The 27,926-nt window shown below is 39.2% G+C and overlaps 1 protein-coding gene across 2 annotated transcripts; it reads left to right on the forward strand.

Moving 5' to 3' along the window:
- LOC123506278 (integrator complex subunit 11-like) lies at positions 1-27,837 on the forward strand. Of its 2 annotated transcripts, XM_045258229.1 has the most exons (15): positions 1-142; positions 419-550; positions 3,275-3,359; positions 4,050-4,245; positions 10,066-10,182; positions 10,558-10,656; positions 19,250-19,371; positions 20,637-20,808; positions 21,209-21,427; positions 22,202-22,315; positions 22,690-22,821; positions 23,192-23,416; positions 23,837-23,979; positions 24,136-24,265; positions 24,481-27,837. In XM_045258229.1, exons 2-15 carry the CDS (start codon positions 523-525, stop codon positions 24,535-24,537), a joined length of 1,839 nt encoding a protein of 612 aa, XP_045114164.1. In that variant the 5' UTR covers positions 1-142; positions 419-522; the 3' UTR covers positions 24,538-27,837. The 2 variants fall into 2 exon arrangements, with proteins under 2 accessions (XP_045114164.1, XP_045114162.1); XM_045258227.1 differs by lacking the exon at positions 1-142 and having other exon boundaries at positions 205-550.
- The last annotated feature ends 89 nt before the right edge of the window (positions 27,838-27,926 follow it).

Below are 27,926 nucleotides of genomic sequence, written 5' to 3' on the forward strand. Positions count from 1 at the left end.
CTCTAGTGTTGGGCAGCGGTGTGGAGCGACTCCGAGCGAGTGCCGAGTGGCTAGGGTCGAGGAAGAGTGCGTGCCGCATGGCTTGTGGTGTCACAGTGTCACGGTGTCAGTGTCACCACCCGCGCCTTTGACAGGACTAGGGGTAAGGAGTGATGATACAGTCGGTTCGTTGTTGTTGGTATTGAAAGTTATGTGGCATTAGCATTGTAGCACGCCCCAAATCCTCAACAAGAACAAGGACAAGCGTTGTGAAACATTGTATTTAGTCATGTTAATAATTAGAGCAGTAGTGATTAATTTCTCTCACCGTCCCTTGATGGAGACGCGCCAAGAAACCACAACAACAGGCAGCGGAGGAAGAGGCCGAGGCGAGGTGTGAGCTGCATTTTATTATACGTGTTTCTGACATACTACACAGGTTGTTGGGAGAAACTAGCTAACCAAGAGCGAGAGGGGAAGCGGAGGTGTGGCTGTGTTGTTTGAAGTGGGACGTGCGCCGTGAGGAAGGACGAGGAAGCCAGCATGCCGGAGATCAAAGTCACTCCTCTTGGTGAGTGTGGTCTGTGGTGTATTCTTATCTGGTATTGTTACGTGGTGGGTTTCCCAAGATCCCAAAACACAAACGAACCCAGGGAGGGAGCACGGAAGCCACACCCTGCCAAGACACCAGTACAAATTACAAGAATGTACAAACCAAATACGGCACTATAAAGTAATGAGTGGAAAGTCCATCGTAGCAGCTATGAGGGTACTACAAGATACCTTCAACAGTCTAACTGACATGAAAAAAGGAGTGCATTGCTTGGAAGTAGACATATTTAGATAAAAGTACAGAACCACTGCTCCCCCCCTTTCCTCCCCCCTCCTCCCCCCTTCCCCCCAACAAGCTTGGGGGACTGTGGGGAATCGGGTTTTTTTTTTTTTGGGGGGGGGGGAGGCGAGATATGGCATTCCAAAAAAAAAAAAATGTAACCTAACCTAACCCAACCCAATAAATCTATAGAACAGCAACTCCTTACATATTCTTTTCTATTATCCCCTTCCACCCAACAAGCTTGGGAGCACGTGGGGAATCGGGGGTTTTAGGGGGGGAGCCAAAAGAGGCGAGATATGGCGATCCCCAAAAAATCTAAGGACAAAAACCTAACCTAACGTAACTTAACCTAATCGGGAGGGCTGTGCCCACCCTGGATCCCCCCCCCTACAGCACTAACCTAACCCTAACATAAACCTAAGCTAACATAACATAACCTAACCGGGGGGGCTGTGCCCCCCTGGACCCCCTCTACAACACTAACCTAACCTAACCGGGAGGCTGTGCCCCCTCCGGACCCCCCAATAACACTAACCTAACCTAACCTAACCTGTATTATCAGTAATGGGCATAACAATAATGGGCAGCCTCGGCTCGCTTCACTCACTCCGGCAACTGATTTATAACATCTTCGCACATCTACATACCGCCAAGGGCAAACTCTCAACATAACTACCCTAATGTAAACAATACTCACAAAATTAGGTTGAAGTTGAGGCAGCAGGTGACTCTTGTGTGGTGTTTGGAGGATTGTGTGGGTTATATAGGGCAGCGGCTTCTTGGAGGAAAGCGTGGAAGCGTTTGTTGTGGTCTGGAATGGCCAAAATAAACATCGATCTGGCCAGATATCCCACAAAATGCTTCTTCCTCCTACCATACACTGGCACCCTGCTCTTTATGTCCCTCCACAAGCATTCAATATTATTAGTATGGGTGGCTTTGTTGTTGGGGTCCACGACATTCACCGAATGGTTCACAGTGAGGTGCTGGTATCCTTCATCTTGTAGGCAGTTGTAGGCTTTCCAACAGTCTGATATTATTGTCGGGCCAGGGAGAATGCGGTCTTTTATGATGGCAAGGAGCGTCGCACTGTCTCGCTGTTCAACAGGCACCATGAAGCATTCCCTTTTTTCTCGACACAGGCCACCGAATACCCACTGCCCTTCCACCAGCCTCCCCATGTTATATTTTCTTTTTCCAAACTTGCTTTCGTCAATTTCCACAATCTTCCCTTCACCACCAATTTTTCCAACTCTTTTTAGTGCCCACTCAATAAGCACTTCCCAGCAAAAGCTCGCCCAGTCGGAAATAGTGATGTCATTTACTTTGAGTTCACTCCGAACGAAGCAGTAAGAGAAACACTCACGCACGTATATGTTAATGAAGAGGAGAATGGTCTCAATATCCAAGTGAGCCTTGTCAAAAAATGTATTTTTATAGACATTCTCCTGAAATGTACACTTCATGCGTTTCTTTTTTCCCTTAGCACTTATTTTTTGACAGCGCCACAATTTTCGAGGAAAGTCGAGGACAGCTGCTTTTCCACACAAAGGGCACTCTCTGCTTTCTAATATAAGTTTGTGACAAATGCACAAATCAAAAAGTTCCCTGGTCTTCCCGGAGAACCGTACACAAAAATCTAAGACTCTACGTCGAAATCAGGGCGCCTGTCTGATGCCATTAGAGCCGGTGATTGAACTGACATGGCATACTGACACTTCCTCTGCACAGGCCTCACGCGCATGCGCATGCCAACATCCGTACGTTCTGTCTTTTTTAACACAAAGACATCAAAGAATGGTACTGAAAGGAGGAAAATGAAGATGGAAACCAGTAACAAGTGGAGTGCCACAGGAGTCTGTTCTTGGACCTTTGCTATTTGTTCTTTTAATAATTGTTCTCGTGAATATTATAACAAATGATATTGAAATTTACATGTATGCAGATGATACCATAATTTTCAGACCTATAAAAGAGGAAGGTGATTGTCAGAAGCTGCAGTAAAATGTAGAAGTCTCCCCCAGATGTTGTGGTTAATGCAAGAACAGTATTGGATTTTGAAAGAAAATTGGATAGTGTGTTGAAATGTCAAAGACAAAAATGGAACTATACAGCCATAATTGAAAGTACTTGCCTCGACCACAATGACCACTGACATTACAACTTTGTTTTAGTGATTCAGAGCTGGAGTCACAGGCTTAGTTGGCCTCTTCCAGGAAATCTTCTATGAAATAATATAGCAATAGAATCGACGCTTCCCTTATTACTTAATGTCAAACTGTCACTGTTCTCTAGATTTACCGCTAAGAGAGATAAATACGAGATATCTAGTGAGACATAGTGGGTGGAATGAGGGCAAAGTTATGGATGCAAGTTTCTGGAATAGTAATAATGATGATATGATTAAGGAATATTCATAATTTAACGTACATTCTTCACTTTTTTTTTTACTATGTGCAGGTGCGGGACAGGATGTGGGCCGGAGCTGTATCTTGGTGACAACTGGTGGAAAGAACATTATGCTGGACTGTGGCATGCATATGGGGTAAGTGAGTGTGTAGTTACCTATTTGTGTCATGTGAGAAAGAAGCTATCTATGCTCATACTGTTCCATCTATGTATCTACTGTGATCTAACTTGCCCTTGAAATTATGAATAGTTTTTGCTAGCACCACATCCTTGTTTAGAAAGCTCTATGTATCAACTATCTGTGTGTGTGTGTGTGTGTGTGTGTGTGTGTGTGTGTGTGTGTGTGTGTGTGTGAATTTAGCTAGTTGTGTCTTACAGGAAAAGAGCTATGGTCGTGCTGTCCTGTCTCCATATCTATAGTCATCCAGTTTATCGTTGAAATCACAAATATTTCTTCCTTAAACCACTGTTTCATCCAAATTGTTCCATATTTCTATACTTCTCTTTGGAAAACTATATTTTTTTAATGTATTCTATACACATTTTTTTCTTCTTTTGTTTACTGAATTTCTACTTCTCCCATAGTATGAGCTTGTCTGTCTTCTTTTACTTTTCCCTTGTTCCATCACTTCGCATTAAGTTATGTTTATGTATTCCCATTTCTATTTACTGTGTGTGTGTATACATCTTGACGTCATGATCACCAGCTACCAGTGAACAAATCTAGGATTCTTTCAACAACAGAGCAAGTCCTTTGAAGATTGATAGAATTCATGAAAAACAAAATTCACATGTAGGAAGTACATTTTATAACATTGTTTTGCAGTTACAATGATGACAGACGCTTCCCGGATTTCACCTACATCACTGACGGTCCACTGACAGAGTTCCTTGACTGTGTGATAATCAGTCACTTCCACCTGGACCACTGTGGCGCTCTACCCTACATGACAGAGATGGTGGGCTACAGTGGACCCATCTACATGACCCAGCCCACAAAGGCCCTCTGCCCTGTGCTGCTGGTATGTGTGTGTATGTGTGTGTGTGTGTGTGTGTGTGTGTGTGTGTGTGTGTGTGTGTGTGTGTGTATTTACCTATTTGTTTTACCTATTTGTGTATTACAGGGCCCGAGCTAAGCTCTCTGTGTCCTGTCTCCTTGTCCATTCCTGTCATATCTCTCTTTCATCTGATTGACACACACCGTGTCAACGACATGACTGCTCAGTTTATTCCACTTATCAATGCTACGATGCGGGAAACTGTATTTTCTCACGTCATTTAGACAGATGTCCTTTATTATTTTTTTTCCATGTCCTCGGAGATGATTACTTGTGGTCACCTTTATCAACTCTCTATCCAGTATGTCAATCTTGTTCACCAATTTATACATAGTTATCATGTCTCCTCTTGTTCTTCTCTCTTCTAATGTGGTCAGCCCCAGCTTCCTCAGTCTTTCCTCATAGTCTAACTCCCTGAGTCCTGGTACCATCCTTGTTGCCAGCCTTTGTACCCTTTCTACCTTCTTCACATTTTTCTTCATATGCGGTGACCAGACACATGCTGCATATTCTAGCTGGGGTCTTATTAAGGTACATAATATCTTCTTCATCATTCCTTCATCTAGGTAGTGGAATGCAAGGCCAATATTTTGAAGCATGTTGTATGTTTTCCAAAAAATCTTGTTAATGTGTTTCTCCGGTGACAAAGTGTTTTGCACGGTTACTCCTAAGTCTTTCTCCTCATTGGTCTCTTTAATTTTCTCATCACCCAGTCTGTAATCCCAGTTTGGTCTGTATCTACTTCTTCCCATTTTCATAACATGGGTCTTGTCTATATTAAATTCCATCTGCCACTCTTTACTCCACTCATATATTTTATCAAGATCTTCCTGTAACTTGTTACAATCTTCCACATTCTTTACTCTCCTCATAATTTTAGTATCGTCCGCAAACATGTTCATATAACTGTCAATTCCTACTGGCATATCATTAACATAAATCAAAAACATGATGGGACCCAGCACTGACCCTTGTGGAACTCCACTGGTTACCTTCTTCCACTCGGACTTCCTTCCTCTCACCACTGTTCTCATTTCTCTTCCCATTAAGTAATTTTCCATCCATTTTGCTAGTTTATCATTTACTCCTCCAGTCATCTTTAGTTTCCACATCAGTCTATTGTGTGGTACTTTATCAAAGGCCTTTCTCAAGTCCAGGTAGATAGCATCCACCCATCCCTCTCTATGTTGTAGTATGTCAGTCACTCTTGAATAAAAACATAATAAATTGGATACACACGATCTTCCTTTTCTGAAACCAAACTGCCTTTCACTCAGAATGTTTTCACTTTCTAGATACTCACTCCACTTAGCTTTAATTACTTCTTCACATACCTTGCACAATATACTAGTCAACGATACTGGTCTATAATTTAGCGGTTCCATTCTACTACCATTCTTATATATAGGCACAATGTCAGCTCTTTTCCACTCTTTCGGGACTAATCCTGTTCGTATGGAGGTTTCCACAATATCAAATATGGGGTTCAACAATTGATCCTTACATTCTTTTAGCAACCTCCCAGATATGCCATCAGGCCCCATTGATTTATTAATATCCAGATTGCTTATAATTTTCCTTACATCTTCCTTAGTAACCATGATGTCCTGCATTTGCTTTATTTCCGTAGGCCTTCCTCCCATAAAATGCTCCTCCTTTGTAAACACTTTGCAAAAGTTGTCGTTCAAAATTTCAGCTATCTCTCCAGCATCTTCATATACTTCTTCCCGTTTTTACCTTTTCTATTGCCTCCCTTTTATTTAGTTTTCCATTTATGAATTTGTAAAACATTTTGGGTCACTATCACAGTTTTCCACCACCCTCTGTTCATATTCCTTCTGTGCTGTTCTCCTTACTTCAACATATCTATTCCTTGCTGTTTTGTAGCCTTCCTTGATAATACATCACTGTTTTTCTTAAGTTTCTTCCATGCCTTTTCTTTGTTCTTTTTTGCTTCTTCACAATTTCTATTAAACCACTGTTTATTATTTAAAGTCCTCTTTCTGTAATATGGCACAAACTTTTCACAGCAGAGTTATACAAATCCATAAATTTATCGTATCTTCACTTGCATATCTCTTTCCTGGTATACCACGGACCAGTCAATTTCATTAAAGAACTCCCTTATATGGTTATAATTTGCCCTAGTATAATTTAATTTTTCCTCCTTGCGTTCCACAATCTTATTCATGCTTAATTCCGTATCCAGCTCAAAGCTTAGGACATCATGATCGCTTTTCCCCAAGGGACTTTCATGTTCAATTTCCTCTTTTAGAGAGATTCCCCTGGTAAATACCAAATCCAACCTTGCTGCAACATCTTGTCCCCTGCACCTTGTTGGTGATCTCACCCACTGTGCCATCAAGTTATTTGTTGCTACCTTTAACAATTCTTCTGCCCACTCACCACCATTCACCACTTCGTAGTCTTCCCACACTATTTCTTTGCAATTAAAGTCTCCAACTATCATCACTCTATCCTTTCTGATGAGTTCTTGCTTCATTCTGTCTAGAGTATTTCTCATCACCATTTGGTACTGTTCATATTCCCAAGCACTGGTTCTGGGTGGTATGTATACTGTTATAATATTAATGTCCCTCTTGCCATCTGTTATAAGCATACTTATCACTTCCTCATTTCTCTTACTATAGTTCACCTCCTTCACTATCAGATCTTCCTTAGTAAGAACCATTATACCACCACCTCCTTTATTTTATCTATCATTTCTCCATACTTTGTAGTGTTTTACAACAAACCAGTCTAGCTTTATTTCGGGCCTTAGCTTTGTTTCCACTACACACATTATGTCCAGTTCGTTATTTCTTAGGTAATCCATACATTCTAGCCTCTTAGACAGAAATCCATCTATGTTCGTGTAAGTCACTTTTATTCCATTTCAAGTCTCGTTCTTCCATGTAATGCCTATTCCGTCTGTTTTATCCACCACTTCTTTAGCCTCCCATTTCTCATCCTCCAAAAAAACTTGATCTTTTCCTCCTCTGTTCTTTCGTCATTCCTTTCCTTCACTTCAGATACTAGCTCCTTCATCTTCATTCTCTCATCTTGTGACATATTTCTTCTTATGTAAATTGTTTTGGTTTCCTCAGAGTCCTTAAGTTTCCAAGCCCTCCTCAACAAGGCCTCCACTGCCACCTGAGACTTTAATTTCAATTTTAATGGTCTATTCTTGCCTTCCTCAAAAGCTCCCAATCTCACACTTTCTTCTACCTCAGCATATAGGTCTTCTTCCACAGAGATCTTGTTCAGTAAAGACTTAATCTTGTCATTTTCCTTATCCCTCCTGTCCTGCCAGTTCCTGTTAGTTTCCTCCCGCAATCCTAATATGATCACACATTTTTTCTTTTCAGCAATATCTCTCACCACATACTCATTTTCCTTTAGTGCCTTTACCATTTCCCTCTGTGTAATCCCTTTATTTTCCTCTTCCTGCTTTTTTACTCTCACCACATACTCATTTTCCTTTAGTGCCTTTACCATTTCCCTCTATGTAATTCCTTTATTTTCCTCTTCCTGCTTTTTTACTATCTCCCTAAATGACCTTTGTACCTCCTGATGTTCATGATTCACTTCTTTCATCCTGGTGTCAATTAGATTAAGACATTCCTCTTTCTTCAAGTCCCCTTCGGATATTTTTATCTCCATTTCCATGAGTTTAGCCTTCATCTCTTCACATTGTTTCCTTAGTTGTTGGTTTTCTTTCTCCATCTCTACTTTTTCCTTCAATAACTCTTCATTCGCTAGCGTTAACAAGTAGATCTCTTTTTTTGAACGAATCATTCTCGGCTAGAACTCTATCCAGTTTTTCTTCTATTGACAAAATGTTTAGGAACTTACTTTCCAGCGCCTGGATTCTTGCATCCGTATCAAGTTTCTGCAGTCCTTTTGGCGTAGTAATAAAACCTTCAAAGTCTCTAGTTTGCCTGGACGCCATTTTTGTTGTTGTCAGCTGACTACGGCCAGAACGATCACCGTCCACACTCCCCTCTCAGGGATCACTCTCCATATCACTCACTTTCAACACTAAGAGACAGTAGGACATTAACAGACACAAACCTAGAGTTACCCGGGCCCTGTAATACCATAGGTATTTTCTTTCTTCCCATACGCAGCCGGAGACAAGCCGTGTGTGTGTGTGTGTGTGTAATTCACTGTTTGATCTGCTGCAGTCTCTGACGAGACAGCCAGACGTTACCCTACGGAGCGAGCTCAGAGCTCATTATTTCCGATCTTGGGATAGGTCTGAGACCAGGCACACACCACACACCGGGACAACAAGGTCACAACTCCTCAATTTACATCCCGTACCTACTCACTGCTAGGTGAACAGAGGCTACACGTGAAAGGAGACACACCCAAATATCTCCACCCGGCAAATCGAACCCGGTCATCTGGCTTGTGAAGCCAGCGCCTAACCACTGAGCTACCGTGTGTGTGTGTGTGTGTGTGTGTGTGTGTGTGTGTGTGTGTGTGTGTGTGTGTTTACCTAGTTGTAGCATATGGGAGGGGAGTTATGCTTGTGCTGTCCCTTCTCTGTTATCCTAAAAATTATCCAACTTCTCTATCTAATGCATTCTAAGTTTCATCTGTTCTGTGAGGAAAACTACATTTCTTCACATCCCTCCTGCACATACTCTTCTTCAATTTCTTCCATGTGGATTGCTCATCACACATTACCAAATCTCCTCTGTCATACTTGTTGATTCCTTGTATCAGTCTAAATGTTTCAATGAAATCTCCTCTACTTCTCTGTTCCAGGGACATCATACCCAATCTTAACAATCTCTCCTCATAAGGAAGGTCTTTCAGACTTGGAACCATCTTTGTTGCAGCTTGCTGGATCCTCTTTAGCTTTTTAATATCCATCTTCAGATTCAGTGACCAAATCACTGCTGCATATTCCAAACTTGGATGTATCGTAGTTACAATAATCTTCAATATATGAAAATACTACTCTTATATTCTTGAGTAGATTATAAGTTTCCCCTACAATTTTACTTATGTATTTTCCCGGTGACATATCATCCATAACAGTTACTCCTAAATCTTTCTCCATGTTTCTTTTCTGAAGTTTTCTACCCCCAACATATAAACCATGACTGGTCTATTTTTGCTTTTTCAAAACTCCAATATGCTGTATTTTCTTGTATTGATCTTTACTTTCCATTTCTTACTCCATCTGTAGATCTTGTCTTGTCTTTCTTCACTCCTTTTCATTATAATCTCTTCTCCCATTTTGTATTCCAGTGTATAATCCGTTCATCCAAATCAGGCGAAACTGCTGTTTTGGCAGCCTATACATCACACTAAACCTTCCCGACACTTTTTTCTTCAAGTACATTTATTTTCTTCAAACTATAAACTTGTATATCTATTGAGTTAAGTGAAGAAAATAAATGTACTTGAAGAAAATTTATGTCAATTTAGTCTGGACACTGCCAACCAACTAGCAGTTTCGCCTGATTCTTTGATGAACACTTTTAGGTCTTTTATTACTCTTACTAATTTCCACTTTTGGCTTCATTCCCAGATCTTGACTCAATTTAAATTCAATTACATATTGATCTTCTAGCCACTGCAAGTAATCTGAAACTTATTATAGAGCTATCCTTTATGAAATATTTTACTATTCTAGTGAAAATGTTATCATTCTCAGTAAAGCAATGAAGACCACACTTAAATATAACCAAAGAAATTAGACTACTAATATGTGATGTGTTAAGTGAATATATATATGAACCTAATGTGCTTGTGTGCTGCCCTCAGGAGGACATGCGAAAGGTGGCAGTGGAGAGGAAAGGTGAGACCAACTTTTTCACCTCCAGCATGATCAAGGACTGCATGAAGAAAGTGATCACAGTGTCCCTGCATGAAACAGTGCAGGTGAGTCACTTCCTTCAACTCTACACAGACAAATGACTACCACATCTCACATTTAGTTACCTATAGAACATTGCTGCTCTTTGTACCCCCATTAACAGCTAATGATATTATAATAGGCTCTGCTTGCATGTTTTTTCTCCAGTGATACATATTTACACTTTCATATATGTATAATTTGTTTGAATGTACCTTCACTTACTCCTAGATCCCTGCTTTACATGCCAACTCTTCACCTCTTTTTTTTAAGTAGCTATTGGTAATATAAACAAAGCTATATAATGCAACTTTTTCCATTAGCCAATTATTTCCTTCTCTTCTTGGTAGCCTTCACCTGAATTGCCCTCGCTTCATCTGCCCTCTATTATGTTCTTTCAGGTGGATGGGGACCTTGAGATAAAGGCTTACTATGCTGGCCATGTCCTTGGTGCAGCCATGTTCCATATCCGTGTGGGTCAGCAGAGCCTTGTGTATACGGTGAGTGTGTATGTGTATGTGTGTGTGTGTGTGTGTGTGTGTATGTATGTATGTATATATTTATTTATTTACCTAGTTCCCCACAGTCCTCCAAAGACCTCTAGTTTACAAAGTAGTCTTCCATGAGGTACTTTGTCAAAAGCCTTTTTTATATCTTGTTATACTGTGTCACCCATCCATCTTTGTTTTCCAGTCCTGCTATAACTCTCAAGTAGAAGCTTAAATAGTTTGATACACATGATCGCCCTGTCCTGAACCCAAATTGTCTGCTCAATATGATTAGTTCTTCTAGATGTTTAACCCATTTCTCTTTGATAATTATTTCACACAACTTCCCCAAAACACTGGTCTGTAATTTGATGGTTCAGTTGCCTTTCCTCCTTTAAATATCAGTATCATGTTGGCTCTCTTTCATTCTAGTGGAACTTTTCCTTCATTTATTGAACTTGTAATCATTTCCCAAATTGGATCCAGTAGTTGCTCTTTACATTCTTTTAATACCCAGATTGATATACCATCTGGCCCCATTGCTTTTCTGACATCCAATTTATCCAATAATCTTCCAGTATCCTCCTTGTGCACTGTGATTTCCTGTAATCCTTGGCAATGCAATGTCCTATTAGGTTCTGTGAAATCTTATGCAGTGAACACCATTTTGAAGTTCTCATTTATTATTTCACACATTTCCTTCTCTGTTTAGTATGTCTTCCCTCCTTTAATTATTTTATCTATTGTTTCCTTGTTCTTCGTTTTGCGATTTATAAATTTGTAGAAAAGTTTGGGTTCGTCTTTGCTTTTATTCACAACATCTTTCTCAAAATGTCTTTTTTCCTCTGTGTGTCTATTTACCTAGTTGTATTTACCTAGTTGTAGTTTTACAGGGCTTGGGCTTTATGCTCATGTGGCCCCGTCTCCATATCTACACTTATTCAATCTTACTTTAAAAGTATGCACACTCATTGCAGACACTACTTCTTCATTTAAACTGTTCCACGTCTCAATACATCTCTGCGGGAAACTATATTTTTTAATATCTCTCAAACATCTTCCTTTTCTCAGCTTTTTACTATGCGATCTTGTGCTTCGGATGTCATATTCTTCTCTCAGGATCAGTTTCTCATTATCCACTTGGTCCATTCCGTTGATCAATTTATCAACTTGTATCAGGTCTCCTCTCTCCCTTCTTTGTTCCAGGGTTGGTAGATCCATAGCCTTTAGTCTCTCCTCATATGTCATTCCTTCAAATTCTGGAACCATTCTTGTAGCTATTTTTTGTAGCCTCTCCAATTTCCTTATGTTTCTTTTTATGAGGGGTCCACACTACTCCTGCATATTCCAATCTGGGTCTTATTATAGTACTTATCAATTTCTTCATCATTTCTGTGTCCATGTAGTGAAATGCTACTCCAATATTCCTTAGCAAATTATATGTTTCTCTAAAAATTCTATCAATATGGCTTACTGGTTGATTGTTTTCTTCCATTGTCACTCCTAAGTCCTTTTCCTTTTTAACTTTCTATAGTTCTACTCCATCTCCCATCTTATAGATTCCCACAGGACGTCTTTCACTCTTTCCCATTTCCATGACATGGCTTTTGTTCACATTGAATTCCATTTCCCACTTTTTACTCCATTCCCAGATCTTATTTAGGTCTTCTTGCAGTATTTCACAATCCTCTTTTTGCTTTATAACTCTGCACAGTTTCGTATCATCTGCAAACAGATTTATGTAGCTGTTCACTCCTTCTGGCATGTCGTTGATATAAATGAGGAAAAGAATTGGTACCAATACTGACCCCTGTGGCACTTCGCTTTCTACTGCTCTCCATTTGGACTTCATATCTTTAACTACCTTCCTTATTTCTCTCCCCTTCAAATAATTTTCTATCCATCTCAATGTGCTTCCTTTTAAGCCACCCTTCTCCTCTAACTTCCATAGTAATCTTGCATGTGGCACTTTGTCAAACGCCCTTTTTTAAATCCAAATAAATACAGTCAATAAATTAGTTACACAAGACTGTCTTTTTCTAAAACCAAATTGGCTATTTGATATTAATTTGTTGTCTTCAAGGAATTCGATCCATTGTTTCTTTATTATTCTTTCACACATCGTGCATATTACACTAGTTAGTGACACCGGTCTGTGATTTAAAGGTTCTTCCTTCCTTCCGCTCTTATGTATGGGAACCACCTCAGCTCTTTTCCATTCTACTGGTACTGTTCCATTTTCTATTGAGCATTTTATGATGTATATAGGACTTGCTAGTTCTTCCCTACATTCTTTCAGTATTCTGCCTGAGACTTCATCTGGTCCCATTGCCTTCTCTTCATCCAGTTCCTTCGTTAACTCTTTTATTTCAAGCTTGGTTACTTTAATCTCTTTCATATAGACTGTCTCTCTATTACCCTGTGGCCTTTCAAATTTGGATTCCTTAGTAAAGACCTCCTGGAATTTTTTATTTAATAGTTCTGCCATACTTTTTGGGTCTTTCACCATCCCATTCTCTCCTTTTAACCTTTCTATTGTTTCTTTTTGCCTAATTCTTCCATTTATGAATCTATAGAACAATTTTGGTTGCTCCTTACATTTTTCGACAATGTCCGTTTCGAAGTTCTTTTCCTCTTCCTTCCTCACCTTAACATATTCATTTCTCGCTGCCTTGAAGTTTTCCTTATTTGCTGGATTTCTATTTCTCCTCCATCTTTTAAAAACCATGCTCCATCTCTTTTCTCCTTTGCCCTAGCACACCCTGCATTAAACCAATCTTTCTTTCCTTCTTCTTGAGGTCTATATTTCGGGACATATTCCCTGACTCCTGTTTTGTATATTTCCAAAAATAAGTTATATTTCTCTTGCATTATCTCTGAGTTGTGTGTGTGTGTGTGTGTGTGTGTGTGTGTGTGTGTGTGTAAGTAAATACCATATTTTACGGCTTGCAAGACGCTGCATCTTGGAAGACGCACCCTAATATTTGAAAGAAATTTCTAAGAAAAAAAAAGTCATTCTCATACAAGAACGCATTCACCATACACCCGACCACTGAACACAAAAACATCAGAAGCAAGGAGTCTGCAAGACACTATTGTTTCACCACTCATTACAAATTTGCTGGAGCACTCACCACAAATTTAAAACTATGTAAATAAAAACACCATAGATAAATACATATACACAGTGAAACAGTCCATCTCTTCTTGTTTTAGTGGCGGGCGACGTCATGTTTTGGACCTGTTGTTTACATTACGGAATCACTTGTCCGATCGCCAAAACCGAACACGTCAGTGCTGCAGTTTGTATTTATTTTATTTTGCAGTCGTGCTTCATAAGCTTTATCAATGTGAATACAATTCACAAGTGGAGTTTTGATTCTTGCTTGAATGAGTAAGCCACTTGGATGTTCTATTAATAAAGGTATAAAGGCACCTGGCATGATGTGTGTGCGTTCGTATGCGTGTATTTGTGTGTTGCAATGAGACGAGGGAGCGGCCCGTTTTCTCCACACGCTGAGTAGGCTGCAGGAAGGATTATGGTATTGGAAATACTTGTAACACCTAAGTACTGAGTTTACATAATATACAATGCTAAATTAAATGGTACTTAAGCTAACATCATAATGTGATGACTCAGCATACAAATCCAGGTTGCTATCTGTCAAGTGTCCAAGCTCACTTGAGGTTGGATGCTGCCTTACAATACAACATTCATCTTGGAAGACGCACTAGTATTTTTCAGGGTATTTTTAGGAAAAAAGTGCGTCTTGTAAGCCGTAAAATACGGTAGTAAGTGAATATTTATTGCTAAAAAAAGTTAACAATATTGCACATAAAGTATGTATACACTGTACATAGCTAAGGTCCGTCGAGCAAAGCTCCCTGACAGTCAAATAGTACTATATAATGGGTATGTGGTCATGGACACGTAACATAGTACACTCTAGTCATACTGGTTACTAACATTTTATTACTGACTCATAGATTGTTGAAGTAAGAGATACTTCTTAATTTCTTGCTTAAACCTCGATATGTTGGCTGTAGTAAGTAGAATTTTTTTCTTAGGAGGCAAACTGTTAAACAACTTGGGACCGCTATTAATCACACTATTTCTGTACAATATAGTTCTAAACGTTGAGGAAACTAAGTTAACGTTGTTGTTCCTTGTGTTGATATTTCCAGTAAGTAATTTGAAAATTGAATTTCTACCGTAACATTTATAAATCAGCAACAGTGTAAAATATTTGTATATAGGAACATTTTATAATATTTTTGTCAATAAATACTTGATTAGTAGATTCAAACTTTTGCATAAAAAATATACACTGAAAAATTTTATTTTGAGCTACTGTTAGCTTCTTGGTGAAGGAAGGCCACGTACTTCCCCATATGGGAACACAGTAAGTTAGGTGGGGATAGCATAGAGTGTGATATATGCTGATCATTGACTCTGTCGTTAGGTTACGCCGAATTTTGTAGAAAATACCATTTAATTTAGATATTTTTAAGCAAACTTTGTCAATGTGAATCTTCCAATTTAAATTTTCATCAATAAAATCTCCAAGAAATTTTGTATGACTAACTTGTTTTATAATTTTTTCATCTAGACTGACGGAGGGATAGCATTTTTTATTGATTGATTCTGAAATAAAAAATTAGTTTTAGAAATATTCATTTTTAATTTATTAGCTTGAACCCATTGTTTTATTTTCTGTAGTTCTGATGTTAAATTATTATGAAGAGAATTTATATTTTTGTCACTAATCAACAGCGTCTTATCAGCATACATCAAAAATTTAAATTTAGTACTTTCATTTACAAAATCATTAATATACATAATAAAAAACAAGGGGCCTAGGACTGATCCTTGTGGTACACCTTTCACAATGGGTAATAATGAAGAGTAATTATGGTTACAATATACAGTTTGTTTTCTATCATGAAGGTAACTCCTAAATCATTTCAAGGGCACACCTCTTATACCTAGATATTCTAATTTATGTAATAAAATTTTTTGATCTAGTGTGTCAAAAGCTTTAGGCAAATCAATGAATACACTAGCCACATATAATTTATTCTCCAAATCTTTGTAGACATTATTGACGAATTGCAGTACAGCCAACTCCGTGGAATGTTGAACTCTAAAACCATGTTGGTATTCTGTTAGAAGGTTTTTTTTTTTTTAAGATAGTTAATTAAATGTGAGGAAATAATTTTTTCAAAAGCTTTACTAAATGCTGGGAGAATGGAAATAGGGCAATAATTGCTTATATCATTTTTGTCTCCATACTTAAATATAGGAATTACTTTTGCAAGTTTTAATTTATCTGGGAAAACACCAGTTTTTATGGTTAGGTTGATAATATGGGCTAAAGGAGATGATATCAATGATGAAGGATTTTTTAGTACTTTTGGAGATACTACATCATCGTAACCAGGTGTAAATGATTGAAGAGACTTTAAGATATTTTCCACTTCACTTTTGTTGGTAAGCCTGAGATACATTGAAAAACTTGGTGCATTGTTAAGATACATTAGATATTCATTGTCAGCACAATTAGATCCTGGAAGGTGTTGCAAAAAATTATCATTAAATTTTGTTGCTATGTCTGCGCAGGGTGGATCAAATGTTATTGTTCGTTTCCTAAGATGACGTGATCTGCCCAAAAGAGTGTTTATAGTGTTACAGTGTCTTTTAGGATTACCTTGATTATCCTGTAATTGATTTTTATAATAAGTATTTTTAGCTAAACGTAGGATCAATGTGAGCTTATTTCTATAACGTTTATAGGTTTCCCTGTAGGTTAATGGCCATATTTTTTGCAAGTCTTTCCAGTCTGTTTCTCTCGTTAATACTCTTTTTCAGTGCTGGGGTAATGTATGGACTTGTTTGACTTTTATTATCCAATCGAGTTTTCTTTAAGGGAAAATGTTTTTGAAATAGTCTTATAAGGATCAAATTCTAAATCCTTATTTATAACTGAAGAAACTGAAAGTAATGAGTAGAATGAATCATCACTTAAATAAAAAAAAAGGTAGTTCATAACTCAGTAAATTGACTTCCATTATAAATATCAATAAATATCACAACAGTGAATATAAACGTCAGCTTATCTATTATTTGGGTTTGCGGAGTTTCTTCTTTTGAGTGGCAGTAGTAGCACCCCGCGGACTTGGAGATGATGTACCAGGAGACGAGGCCACTACATCCACTTCAACAGGAGCCGAATCGTCATGGGGAGAATTCGAATACCCCGCACCGGTAGACACTTCCACAGAAGCAGGAGACATGGCCAAAGGATCACTATTAATCAGAGCAGTGGATAAAATCCTTTTCCATAGTATCATCAGTCAGTTTCCTTAAACCAATAGGGGTTTCTATAAAGCGTTGGTTATCACTCGGCGTATGTTTTGATTCCATCATGCACCTGGCAGCGCTACTTGGTTCCATCTCTCTCTCATTATTCATTCCTTATATATGGTCTAACACTTATTTGATTTGGAGATAGGAGAACGTATGGCCCCTTCTCCCCCTGTACATACGTCTAGGCCCGAGTCCAACTCCTTTTGTAGTAATCTCTGCGAGCTGCTCAGATGCATGTGTCCTGCTCGATGGCTGCGCTCCATGTGTGTGTGTATGTGTATGTGTTTTTCTTCCCTACAGAGAGAGAGAGAGAGTGTTCAAGTACTGATAGAAATTAAAAGTTCTGGAGAAACATGCATAAACACAATCATAGGAAGAACACACAACTTTTTGTAACCTCATGAAAATAAATAAGATTAGAAAAACATATAGAGATATTTATACACACACACACACACACACACACACACACACACACACACACACACACACACACACACACACACACACACACACACACGCATGCACGTACACACACATAAAGTGCTACATAATAGACTGATGTGGAAATTAAGGAAGACTGGAGGAGTGAGTGGCAAATTAGCAGAATGGATGGAGAGTTACTTGGTAGGGAGAGAGATTTATACACACACACACAAGCCAGAGGACTGGGGTTCGATTCCCCGGCCGGGTGGAGATATTTGGGTGTGTCTCCTTTCACGTGTAGCCTCTGTTCACCTAGCATTGAGTAGGTACGGGATGTAAATCGAGGAGTTGTGACCTTGTTGTCCCGGTGTGTGGTGTGTGCCTGGTCTCAGGCCTATCCGAAGATCGGAAATAATGAGCTCTGAGCTCGTTCCGTAGGGTAACGTCTGGCTGTCTCGTCAGAGACTGCAGCAGATCAAACAGTGAAACACACACACACACACACACACACACACACACACACACACACACACACACACACACACACACACACACACGCATGCACGCACACACACATAAAGTGCTACATAATAGACTGATGTGGAAATTAAGGAAGACTGGAGGAGTGAGTGGCAAATTAGCAGAATGGATGGAGAGTTACTTGGTAGGGAGAGAGATTGCGAACGGTAGTGAAGGGAAAGAAATCAGAGTGGAGAAAGGTGACCAGTGGAGTTTTTCAAGGGTCAGTGCTTGGTCCTATCATGTTTTTTATTTATGTTAATGATATGCCAGCAGGAATAGATAGTTATATGAACATGTTTGTGGATGATACCAAGTTAAGGAGGAAAGTAAAAAACCTGGAAGATTGTAATAGGCTACAGGAGGATCTGGAGAAGTGGAGTAAACAGTGACAAATGGAGTTTAATATAAGCAAGTGTCATGTTATGAAAATGGGAAAAAGTAGATACAGGCCATACAAGCTTTATAAACTGGGAGAAGAGATAATTGGAGAGGCAAGTGAAGAGAAGGACTTGGGTGTAATTGTACAAAACAATCTGTCACCAGAGAAACAATTCAACAAGATATTTGGAAAAAACATATAATATGCTTCAGAATATACGACTTGCATTTCACTATCTAGATGAAGGAATGATGAGGAAAATACTATGTACCATAATAAGACCTCAGTTAGAGTATGCAGCAGTTATCTGGTCACCTTATATGAAAAAAACATGTGAAGAAGATGGAAAGGGTCCAGAGGCTGGCAACAAGGATGATACAAATGTTCAAGGAGATAACTTCCAAGGAGAGATGGAAGAGGTTGGAGTTGACCACATTTGAAGAGAGAAGAATAAGGGGTGACATGATAACAATGTACAAAATAGTGAGCAAAATTGACATACTGGACAGGGATTTGATAAAAGTGACCCCAAGTAGTCACCTGTGAGGACATGCAAAAAAATTAACAAAATATATTTGTTTAAAGGATGTGAAGAAATACAGTTTCCCTTATCGTAGTATTGACAAGTGGAACAAACTTAATAGTGATGTAAATGAGTTTCCCACAAAGATGTGTTGAGATGTGAAACAGTTTGAGTGAAGAAGTGGTGTCAGCAATGAGTGCATAGTTTTTAAGGAAAATTGGATAAGTGTAGATATGGAGATAGGGCCACACGAGCGTAAAGTCCAGGCCCTGTAAAACTGCAACTAGGTGACAACACAATCATTGCTCCAGTTCTGCACACACCAAACCAAAACTCCACTCTTGCCACACTCCTGCCTCCCCAACCCTAAGCCTGCTCATGTCCACAGGGAGACTACAACATGACCCCTGACCGTCACTTGGGGGCTGCCTGGATAGATAAGTGCCGCCCCGACCTCCTCATATCCGAGTCAACTTATGCCACCACCATCAGGGACTCCAAACGTTGCAGGTGAGGAAGTTAGCGGAGGATGGACAGGACGTGGTAGAGGGATTGAGCGACTAAGTGTTTATGTGTTTATGCATGATGAAGCTGTGGGACTTAGTGAGTAGGAAGAGAGAAAGAGATGTTTATGGGGCCTCGGAGTGGTATTTGGTACATCTTTCCTTGATACGTATCTGATCCCTCTGAAACATTTTTACTCATTTTGAAGGCACTTCCAACCTTTAAACTGTCTAGAAATATAAAAATAACCCATTCTTTTCGTCCTGCTTCTTTATCGAAGATGCTTATAAAGATTTCACGCATTACTTCTGTTGCTGTTAGACCAAACAGTGTTTAGTATATGTATATATATATATATATATATATATATATATATATATATATATATATATATATATATATATATATATATATATATATATATATATATATACCTTTAGGGAATATTATGCATAATATTATATAGATTTTTTTGGGCTATATTACAGCCTTTGAATTTGTTTGTCATATATAAGACTTGTCTCTAACACTAACAAGAAATGTTTTAACAAGTCAAGAATGGATGATTTCATATGCATATCTAGCTTTTGAGCTTAGAGTTATCATAGGCTGAATACTTCTGTAGGAACTGAGATTGTTTCTTTTATGCCTGTGTCAACTTACACATATTATAAAAAGCAATAGAATTAAATTGAAAGCTATCGTATTGTATATTAGTAAAGATTTTGGTTATATATACGTTTTGATACGCCCTCATTGTTGTACAGGGATGCACACAGGATGGGCTGTTGTGTTTCCAAAAAAAAGCATTATGTAAAAAGATAAGTTTCTTTCTGCCAGGATGTTAAATCTGTAATCATAAGACATAAGAAAAAGGAAATGAGACTTCAAATTCCAGTTATTGTGTCATATCTTTGTAAAGAGGCTAAGATGACAGATAAAGTAAGGTGGGAATGAAATGGCCAAGAACAAGCATGATGAAGTTTGGTGATCATGTCATACTGTATCACTACCATCAGAAACTCTAAACTATGTTGGAAGAGAAGGTAGATTACTAAATGTGAAGGAGAAGAATGTCCTGAGTGAGTAAAGAAATACATCAAGATAAATTACAAGGAAAATGTGCATGAAATATTTTGAATAAAAAATAAGAATTCATCCCTTTCTATTCACATTTATATTTGCAGTACAACCATCACTGCCCTTTGTTTCATTCACCAACTGCATCTCACCACCATTCTATTTGTCACGCCTATCCCCACCACTGACAGGGAGCGTGATTTCCTGAAGAAGGTGCATGACTGTGTGGAACGTGGAGGCAAGGTGCTCATCCCTGTGTTTGCCTTGGGTCGTGTACAAGAGCTGTGCATCCTCCTCGACACCTACTGGGACCGCATGAACCTCAAAGTGCCTGTATACTTCACCATGGGTCTAGCAGAGACAGTGAGTGTTTATGCTCTTGTGGTGAAGTGTGTGTGTGTGTGTGTGTGTGTGTGGATGCAAGCAGAGGTTTGTTGATGGATGTTGTATCAGTGTTTGTGTTCACAGTAATTATGTGCTGTTGATTTTTTTTTTTTTGCAAATTTATATTTTTGCTTTGTAATATGAATGTAAAGGTAATCTCTGTCTTTGTGTGTTGTGAGAGAAGGAAGAGCTAATGAGAGGAATGAGTACGTAAACAATTGCAAGACAGAGAGAGACATAAAGTTATCATAAAAAAGGAGAGAGAGAGAGAGAGACAGAGTGAGAGTGAGGAGTAAAGTAACCATAAATCTAAGCCACAACAAAACTATAATGTAGTTCCACACAACCCAAGCACTCCATCATGCCTCTTCTCTCGCAGGCCAACAAATACTACCGCATGTTCATCACTTGGACCAACCAGAAAATCAGACAGACTTTTGTTCACCGCAACATGTTTGACTTCAAGCACATCAAGCCATTTGACAAAAGCTACATGGACAATCCTGGGCCGATGGTGGTGTTTGCTACGCCAGGAATGCTGCATGCTGGCCTCTCCTTGGCGATCTTCAAGAAGTGGGCACCCAACCAAAACAACATGGTGAGCAAGGAGAGAAATTTACCTGTCCATGAGTTGGTGAAGTGCATCAGAGAGTAGACTAAGTGACTTTGTTAGCCAGATGAGTTGAGGGAGAGGATTGTGATCTGTTTAGGAGGTAATGGACATAAGAATATTAGGGAAGCTCCAAGAAGCCATCAGGTCTACATGTAATAGTCCTATTTGTACATCTATAAATTTGTCTTCTTTTAGCCCCTTCCGTACTTGAATGCATTTTTCATTGTGATTTTTTGGATATGATTAGATGATTTTAATCACATTAGGAAGAGTCTATGGAGGTCAGAAGATTACTGGTCAGAGTCTTCTCAATTTTAATACCCACATAAATTTCTGAAGTAACCAGAATAAATATGAAAACTTGTTTTAGTAATGAAGAGGTTAATACTCCGTAATGCCTTAGAATTAATTATTTTATTACTGAATCCATACTGTTTTCATCTATCACTTTATTTGAGAGCCAATTCATGCAATAATGACAAGAGAAGATTGAGGAGGAGAGGAGATTTAGGATATAGATCAGAATGAACGGTACACTGTGCGATGGATGGGAAGTAAAGGAAATGTTGGGAAGAAATAACACAGAAGGGAAAAAGGGAAGCAAATTAAGTGATCATCTGCTTAACCAAATCTCACAGTAGAATAGAAATGTTGAGATTACCAGTAATAGAAACAAACCCATGGAAAGTGAGAGAAAATTAGATACTGTACCTTTATTATTCTATTCAGGACAAACTCATTGCTGATTCTTTCTCACAGGTAATCATGCCTGGGTACTGTGTCCAAGGTACTGTTGGCCATAAAATCCTCAACGGAGCAAAGAAGATAGACTTTGAAAACCGTACCAGCGTAGAGGTCAACTTGAGTGTAGAGGTAATGTGTCTTCTAAACTGTTGCTCCTCCAGCCTCCTGTATCCTTTTTTTGTTCATCTATCTTTTCTGTCTTGCTCTTTCTGCATGTTGGAAGGAAGATGATTGGTTTCAATATGCTATGTGTATGCATTACAGATGATAATGTAATGAAAGAGCAACTGTTCACTTTTTGTTGTCTTGTCCGATCCTCAGTATTGCTCCTTAAACCTCTTCTCATTTATTCCCCTTTCCTTCTCCATTTCTAGTTTCTCTTCAGCAGTAGGCATTAATCTTGCACTTAATTTTCTTACCCTCTCTCTCTTTCTTCCTTCCCTTTATTCTGACCACACACATTAATCCATCTCTTTAAATGTTTGACTTGCTTTGTGTTGCAGTACATGTCATTCAGTGCACATGCAGATGCCAAGGGTATCATGCAGCTGGTGAGGCACTGTGAACCAAAGAATGTGCTGCTCGTCCATGGGGAGAATGCCAAGATGGACTTTTTGCGGCAGAAGATCATGCAGGTAAGAGTGGTTTTAGGAAATGAGTCTGCGTGGACACTATTTTATACCAAACTGTAATGGTGAATTATTCATGAGTCATGTTGCTATTCTTGCATGTATTTATATTACCTGTTGGGGGATGCCTTGGGATGTTGTGGGTGTGTACTTTCCTCAGAGGACATGAGAATAATACAAATTTGTAGTTTGGATTTAGATGTGTGTGTAGCAGAATTGCCACTAGTTGTGTGCAGCTCCTTCATCCAAAGGTGGCAAGACATGACATCAGAAGGACCTGAGATTGTGTTCTGCATGAATAGGAGTGGTTCTTGTGCTGCATACTCCTCTACTCTCATATTATCCTCTATCCACATACAATTTTCTTCATCAACAGGAGTTCAACATTAACTGCTACAAACCAGGTAATGGGGAGACTGCCCACATCTCTGTCTCTAGCAACATGGAGGTGGAGGTGTCTCTGTCGTTGCTGAAGCACACTATGGCTGCCTCCTCAACTTCTCCAGCCTTGCCACCTGCCCCCACTACTTCAGGCAAGGCAGAAGAACCACCCACCAAAAAACAGAAAATCCTGCATGGTGTCCTCATCATGAAGAACAATGTGAGTGTTGTTGGTGTTACTGCCTCATCTAAGTGTTCTCTGTAGCCAATGTTTTCCTCTTAATAATCTCTTCCCTGTATGCCTACCAGGTACTGTCTCCTTCCTTCCATTTGTCATAATCATCATCATTAAGAATATAAAGTAAGGGAAACTGCAAGAAGTTATCTTTCCTATGTGTGGCAATACCTTTATGAAACATAATCATGTATTTCCACTTCTTAAAATTTTCTGTAAATGCTCTCTGATCACTCAAAACTAACAGCCTGCTTATTGAGTCAATTCCGTTCATCTACCACTCTATTTATATGAATGCAAGAAAATGTGGGCAGTATTAACAAGAATCTAAAATTGTCTTTTGTTTGACCATTGAGGATTTCACATACCTGTAATACTAACCTTTTTTTTTTCCTTTTGCTTTAGAGCATGAAAATCTTGGGGGTGAATGAGGCGTGGGGAGAGCTGGGGATTGTTTCACACCAACTCCGCTTCACTGAGAGGATAGAAGTGGAGCACATTGGCCCAGTGCAGGCACTCACCTCCTCTCTACACACCCTGCTGTCACAGTGAGTGCTCCTGTATCTGTACCTTTGTGTTACTAGTGTGGGTTTTATACAAATAGCTTATAAATCAATGCACTTTTTTTTTTTTTTTTTTTTTTTTTTCTCAGGAAAGCTTCACAAATGTATAGTCCTTATAATGAAGCTTTGGGGTCCTTGCAGGAAGCTTGGGGCAACTCAGGTGCAGGTGGTGAGTGAATACCAGCTTTCTGTAGCAGACTCAGTGGTGATCAACATTCAAGATGACAATGATGACCCAGGGAAGAATATCCTCCTCTCTTGGACACACCAGGTCAGTTCAGAGTCCACATCATTCATCCTGCCACAACCTCTTTCACTCCATATTTCATCACATCTCATTACCATCACCACCACACCTCTGTCCCTTCCCATCACCCTCTGTGCTTCATGTAACATCACATATGTCATACACTTACACTGTCATTAGGACTATCCCTCATTTCCAGTGTTTGCCATGATTTTCACATTTTTTCATGTTACTTTCAGGATGAGGCTCTGGGAAGCAAGCTGCTGGAAATCATAAAGGCCAATTTTAAAAAATGACCAATGCCCAACAATCCCTCTTCCTCCTCCACTCCAAGCCACCCGCCTCCTCCACTCGCTGCCTCCTCTGCCAGTCAGCTAACCCATTCTGCACATCCATTAAGTGAATCCTACATTGATCTGTCTTGAATCATTGCTGCAAAAAAATGTGGCTTGTTCAGCTACTTTTTGGTGCATGAAGAAGCAGAGCCTCCTTGCTGCCAAGAAGGAACCATTGCCTGAATCATCCCACTACACACATGATGGGTGCTGTGGTTATATCAGGACTCAGGTGGCGTTGTGGTGCCTTGTAGTGGGTGAACACTTGAATCTCTTCTTCTTCTTTTATTGAAGGGAACAAAGTGAAAGAGTGAGAACAAATATTAATGTACAAATATACTGTTCATGTTTACATTTTTCATGTCAGAATAATAATTATATTTCTTACCATTTACCTCCTCTGTACAGGAACTTCACTGTATGATTGTCCTCAAATACTAATTAAGACAAAGTAAGGGAAGTTGGTGTTATCCCAGGCAGTGTTCATCTCATCTCATGTAACAAATAGTAGTATACATAATGATAGTACTTAATGCCATTTTACACTTCAGGTTATAGAGTAGATGTTCTGCATAGGAGTTTAAGTATGTTGTGTATTCTCCTGCAGAGTGTTCACATAGGTTGATGATGATGGTATAGAAATAATGATAATGAAAATATATAGAGAAAGTAAGCAAGAGAAATAATTATTTATGGAGTAACAATAGTAAGGTGCAATAATCCATCTGCAGTGAATTCATAAGAGAAGCATGGTATATAGTGAAAGTGATAGGTGCTGTAGGTATGAGAGCAACCCTTGTGGCAAGATGTATTGTGGTTGTGAGGGAGTGAGAGGCCTGGATTATTTAAGGGTAGGATGCCTAGACAAGCAATTTGAGGTGACTTATGACCATCAAAAAGTTGGAGGATATACTCATGAGTACTTGACCATATATGAATGTGATGTATGAAATATCAAAATTTAGTATTGAAGTCCAAACTTATCCAATACATTGATTATGAAATTACAGTGCTCATAGTATGTGAAGGATCATTCACTATCTTCACTTGCTTGTCTAATCTTTAAGAGTTTTCTCATGTCAAGAATGTGATGTATCTGGATCTGCTAGTCAAAATAAGGTGCGGTTCAGTTTCAAGACTCAAGAAGTGAAAGGTAAGATTGATTTGTAATTTTTGTCAGTGTCAACCTTCTAAATCATTACTTTTAAAAGTTTTTTTTCTCTCTCTCTCTCTCTCTCTCTCTCTCTCTCTCTCTCTCTCTCTCTCTCTCTCTCTCTCTCTCTCTCTCTCTCAGTACCTCTGTGTTATGTATATATTTTACTTTTCTGAGGAGTCACTCCATAGCAGAGGTATCAATGCAGTGCTGTACTTCAATCACTATATCATCCCTCTGATGCCATACATCTGTTCTTCAGGTATGCATATGTCAGTGCACATTGATTTTTATACCTAAATGCTGCACCATGTCATGCTTCAGGATTATTTTGAATACAGCTTTGTTGAAATCTTTGGTGTTAATGTAGGAATCTTGTTGAAAGTATAGACGAAAGACTTTTATCTTAATTGTTATCATATACCTATAGTTGTTCATGACTTTTGAATGAGAAACTGGAGTCAATCTCACTCATGGTAAAATAATAAGTAAAGATGACTACTTGCACACAACCCTCAACCAAATTCATAAGTACTGTACAAAGATTTTTAATTGCTCTTTTGTCTCAAGGCCTGCAAGGGTTTAATATGACCAGCCACACTGAGCAAGGATGAGCTGCAAGCCACTCAAGATCTATCACCTCTCTTGTGTAGAGTTACAAAATGTCATTTTTAACCAAATGTTATCATCCACTCCATTGCTCTGTTGGCTGATATTTTCACAAGGAAGAGAAGCCAGACACACTTCACACACTCCTCAAAACTTAACCGAATCTGACTTTAGCCCCAGAACATACTAGTGTAGAAGACTGATCACTGATGACCACCACAGAGGGGAAAGTGAACAAGTATGTCTGAGTCTCTCCACACTGGTGTAGCAATAACCGTGGTAGTGGTAGTGGCAAGGCACAGAGGTGGTACTGTGTCAGAGATTATTAAGTTTCACTCAAGGCCACTCAGGGACAGGGGAAAATTTAAGGTAGTTTCACACTGAAGACGAAATGCCTGATGCATGCGGTTCTAAGCTGCATGGTGTAAAATCACCTCTGTGTATTTCCAGTAGGAATGTTCACTCGAGATGCGAAAGCTTGGGACACATGCCAGCCACACTGTGCTCACCAATTCTAAGATTGCCGGGCAGGCAATTTTTCTGGCCATAGTGTCAATGACTCATGTTACCTTGAGACTCTTGTCTTTGTGCTTTCATCTCCAGAGGCTCACACTTTTTTTTTTTAATACCATTGGCCTGACTGCAACTCTCCCTTACTTACTCACTGCCCAACACTATGAACTCATGGATTTCCTGTAGTTGGTGCCTTGCTTTTTAACCCCTTCACCACAATGTTTATTTTGCTAACCCCCATCCATAATACAAGCTCTCTTGCAGGCCCCCCAACCGCTACACTCAACTTACCTTTTTTTTTTTTTTTTTAACACATGCTAGACACTTCAATAAAAGTTATGTTAGGTTTAGTTCAGTTTGAATAGCTTGGGTTAGGTTAGATTAGATTGTGTAAAGTTACATAAGGTTTACATATGAAAAAATAATACCTAACAATTTTATCCTATCATAACCTTCATTGATGTGTCTAGTATTGTGTTGAGCAAAAAATATCAAAGTGTATATGAAAGCGGGCGAAAAGCAAGTTTGAGTGGATGGATGTGTAGCGAGTGGTTGGGGGTGTCGCAGGAGGGCATGTATTGTGGGAGGTACCAAATCACACCATTCACTTTCTTTTTTCCTGTAATGGAATTATACACTTATTCCCTCTCGTTCATCCATTTTCATTGGCTATCTACCACTTCACTGTCAAATATATACATGACAGCTTCACCTGGGCATGTAAATGGAGGCATAGACATGGCAAAAAGGTTGGCAGGGTCAAGGTCATCAGCACTGGCACTGAACCGGGAATGGGTCTGGCTGCACGTCACTGAAGGGATCAGACATGAGGCGCCACCCATGGTCCATCATGGGCTCAGTTTCATCCATAAAATCATCTTCACCCTCATACTCACATTCACTTTCACCACTATCATCACTTGCATCATCACCTTGAAGGTGCTCAAAGTCGAAGTCAGAAGGCTCAGTGTCACCCATGGCGATAACACCCGTGCACTCTACAAGCCAGTATTGCTACTATGAAGTCCACACAGGCAGCATAGATCTGCTCAGATGAGTGCATAAATTAAACTGA

Source organism: Portunus trituberculatus, chromosome 19, assembly GCF_017591435.1.
Source record: "Portunus trituberculatus isolate SZX2019 chromosome 19, ASM1759143v1, whole genome shotgun sequence".
NCBI classification, from domain to species: domain Eukaryota; kingdom Metazoa; phylum Arthropoda; class Malacostraca; order Decapoda; family Portunidae; genus Portunus; species Portunus trituberculatus.

Coding starts and splice junctions, on each gene's coding strand:
- LOC123506278 (XM_045258229.1), top strand. CDS start 523: ATGCCGGAGATCAAAGTCACTCCTCTTG. Junction 22,822..23,191: donor TGCGGCAGAAGATCATGCAG/GTAAGAGTGGTT, acceptor CTTCATCAACAG/GAGTTCAACATTAACTGCTA. Junction 23,980..24,135: donor CTACACACCCTGCTGTCACA/GTGAGTGCTCCT, acceptor GGGTCCTTGCAG/GAAGCTTGGGGCAACTCAGG.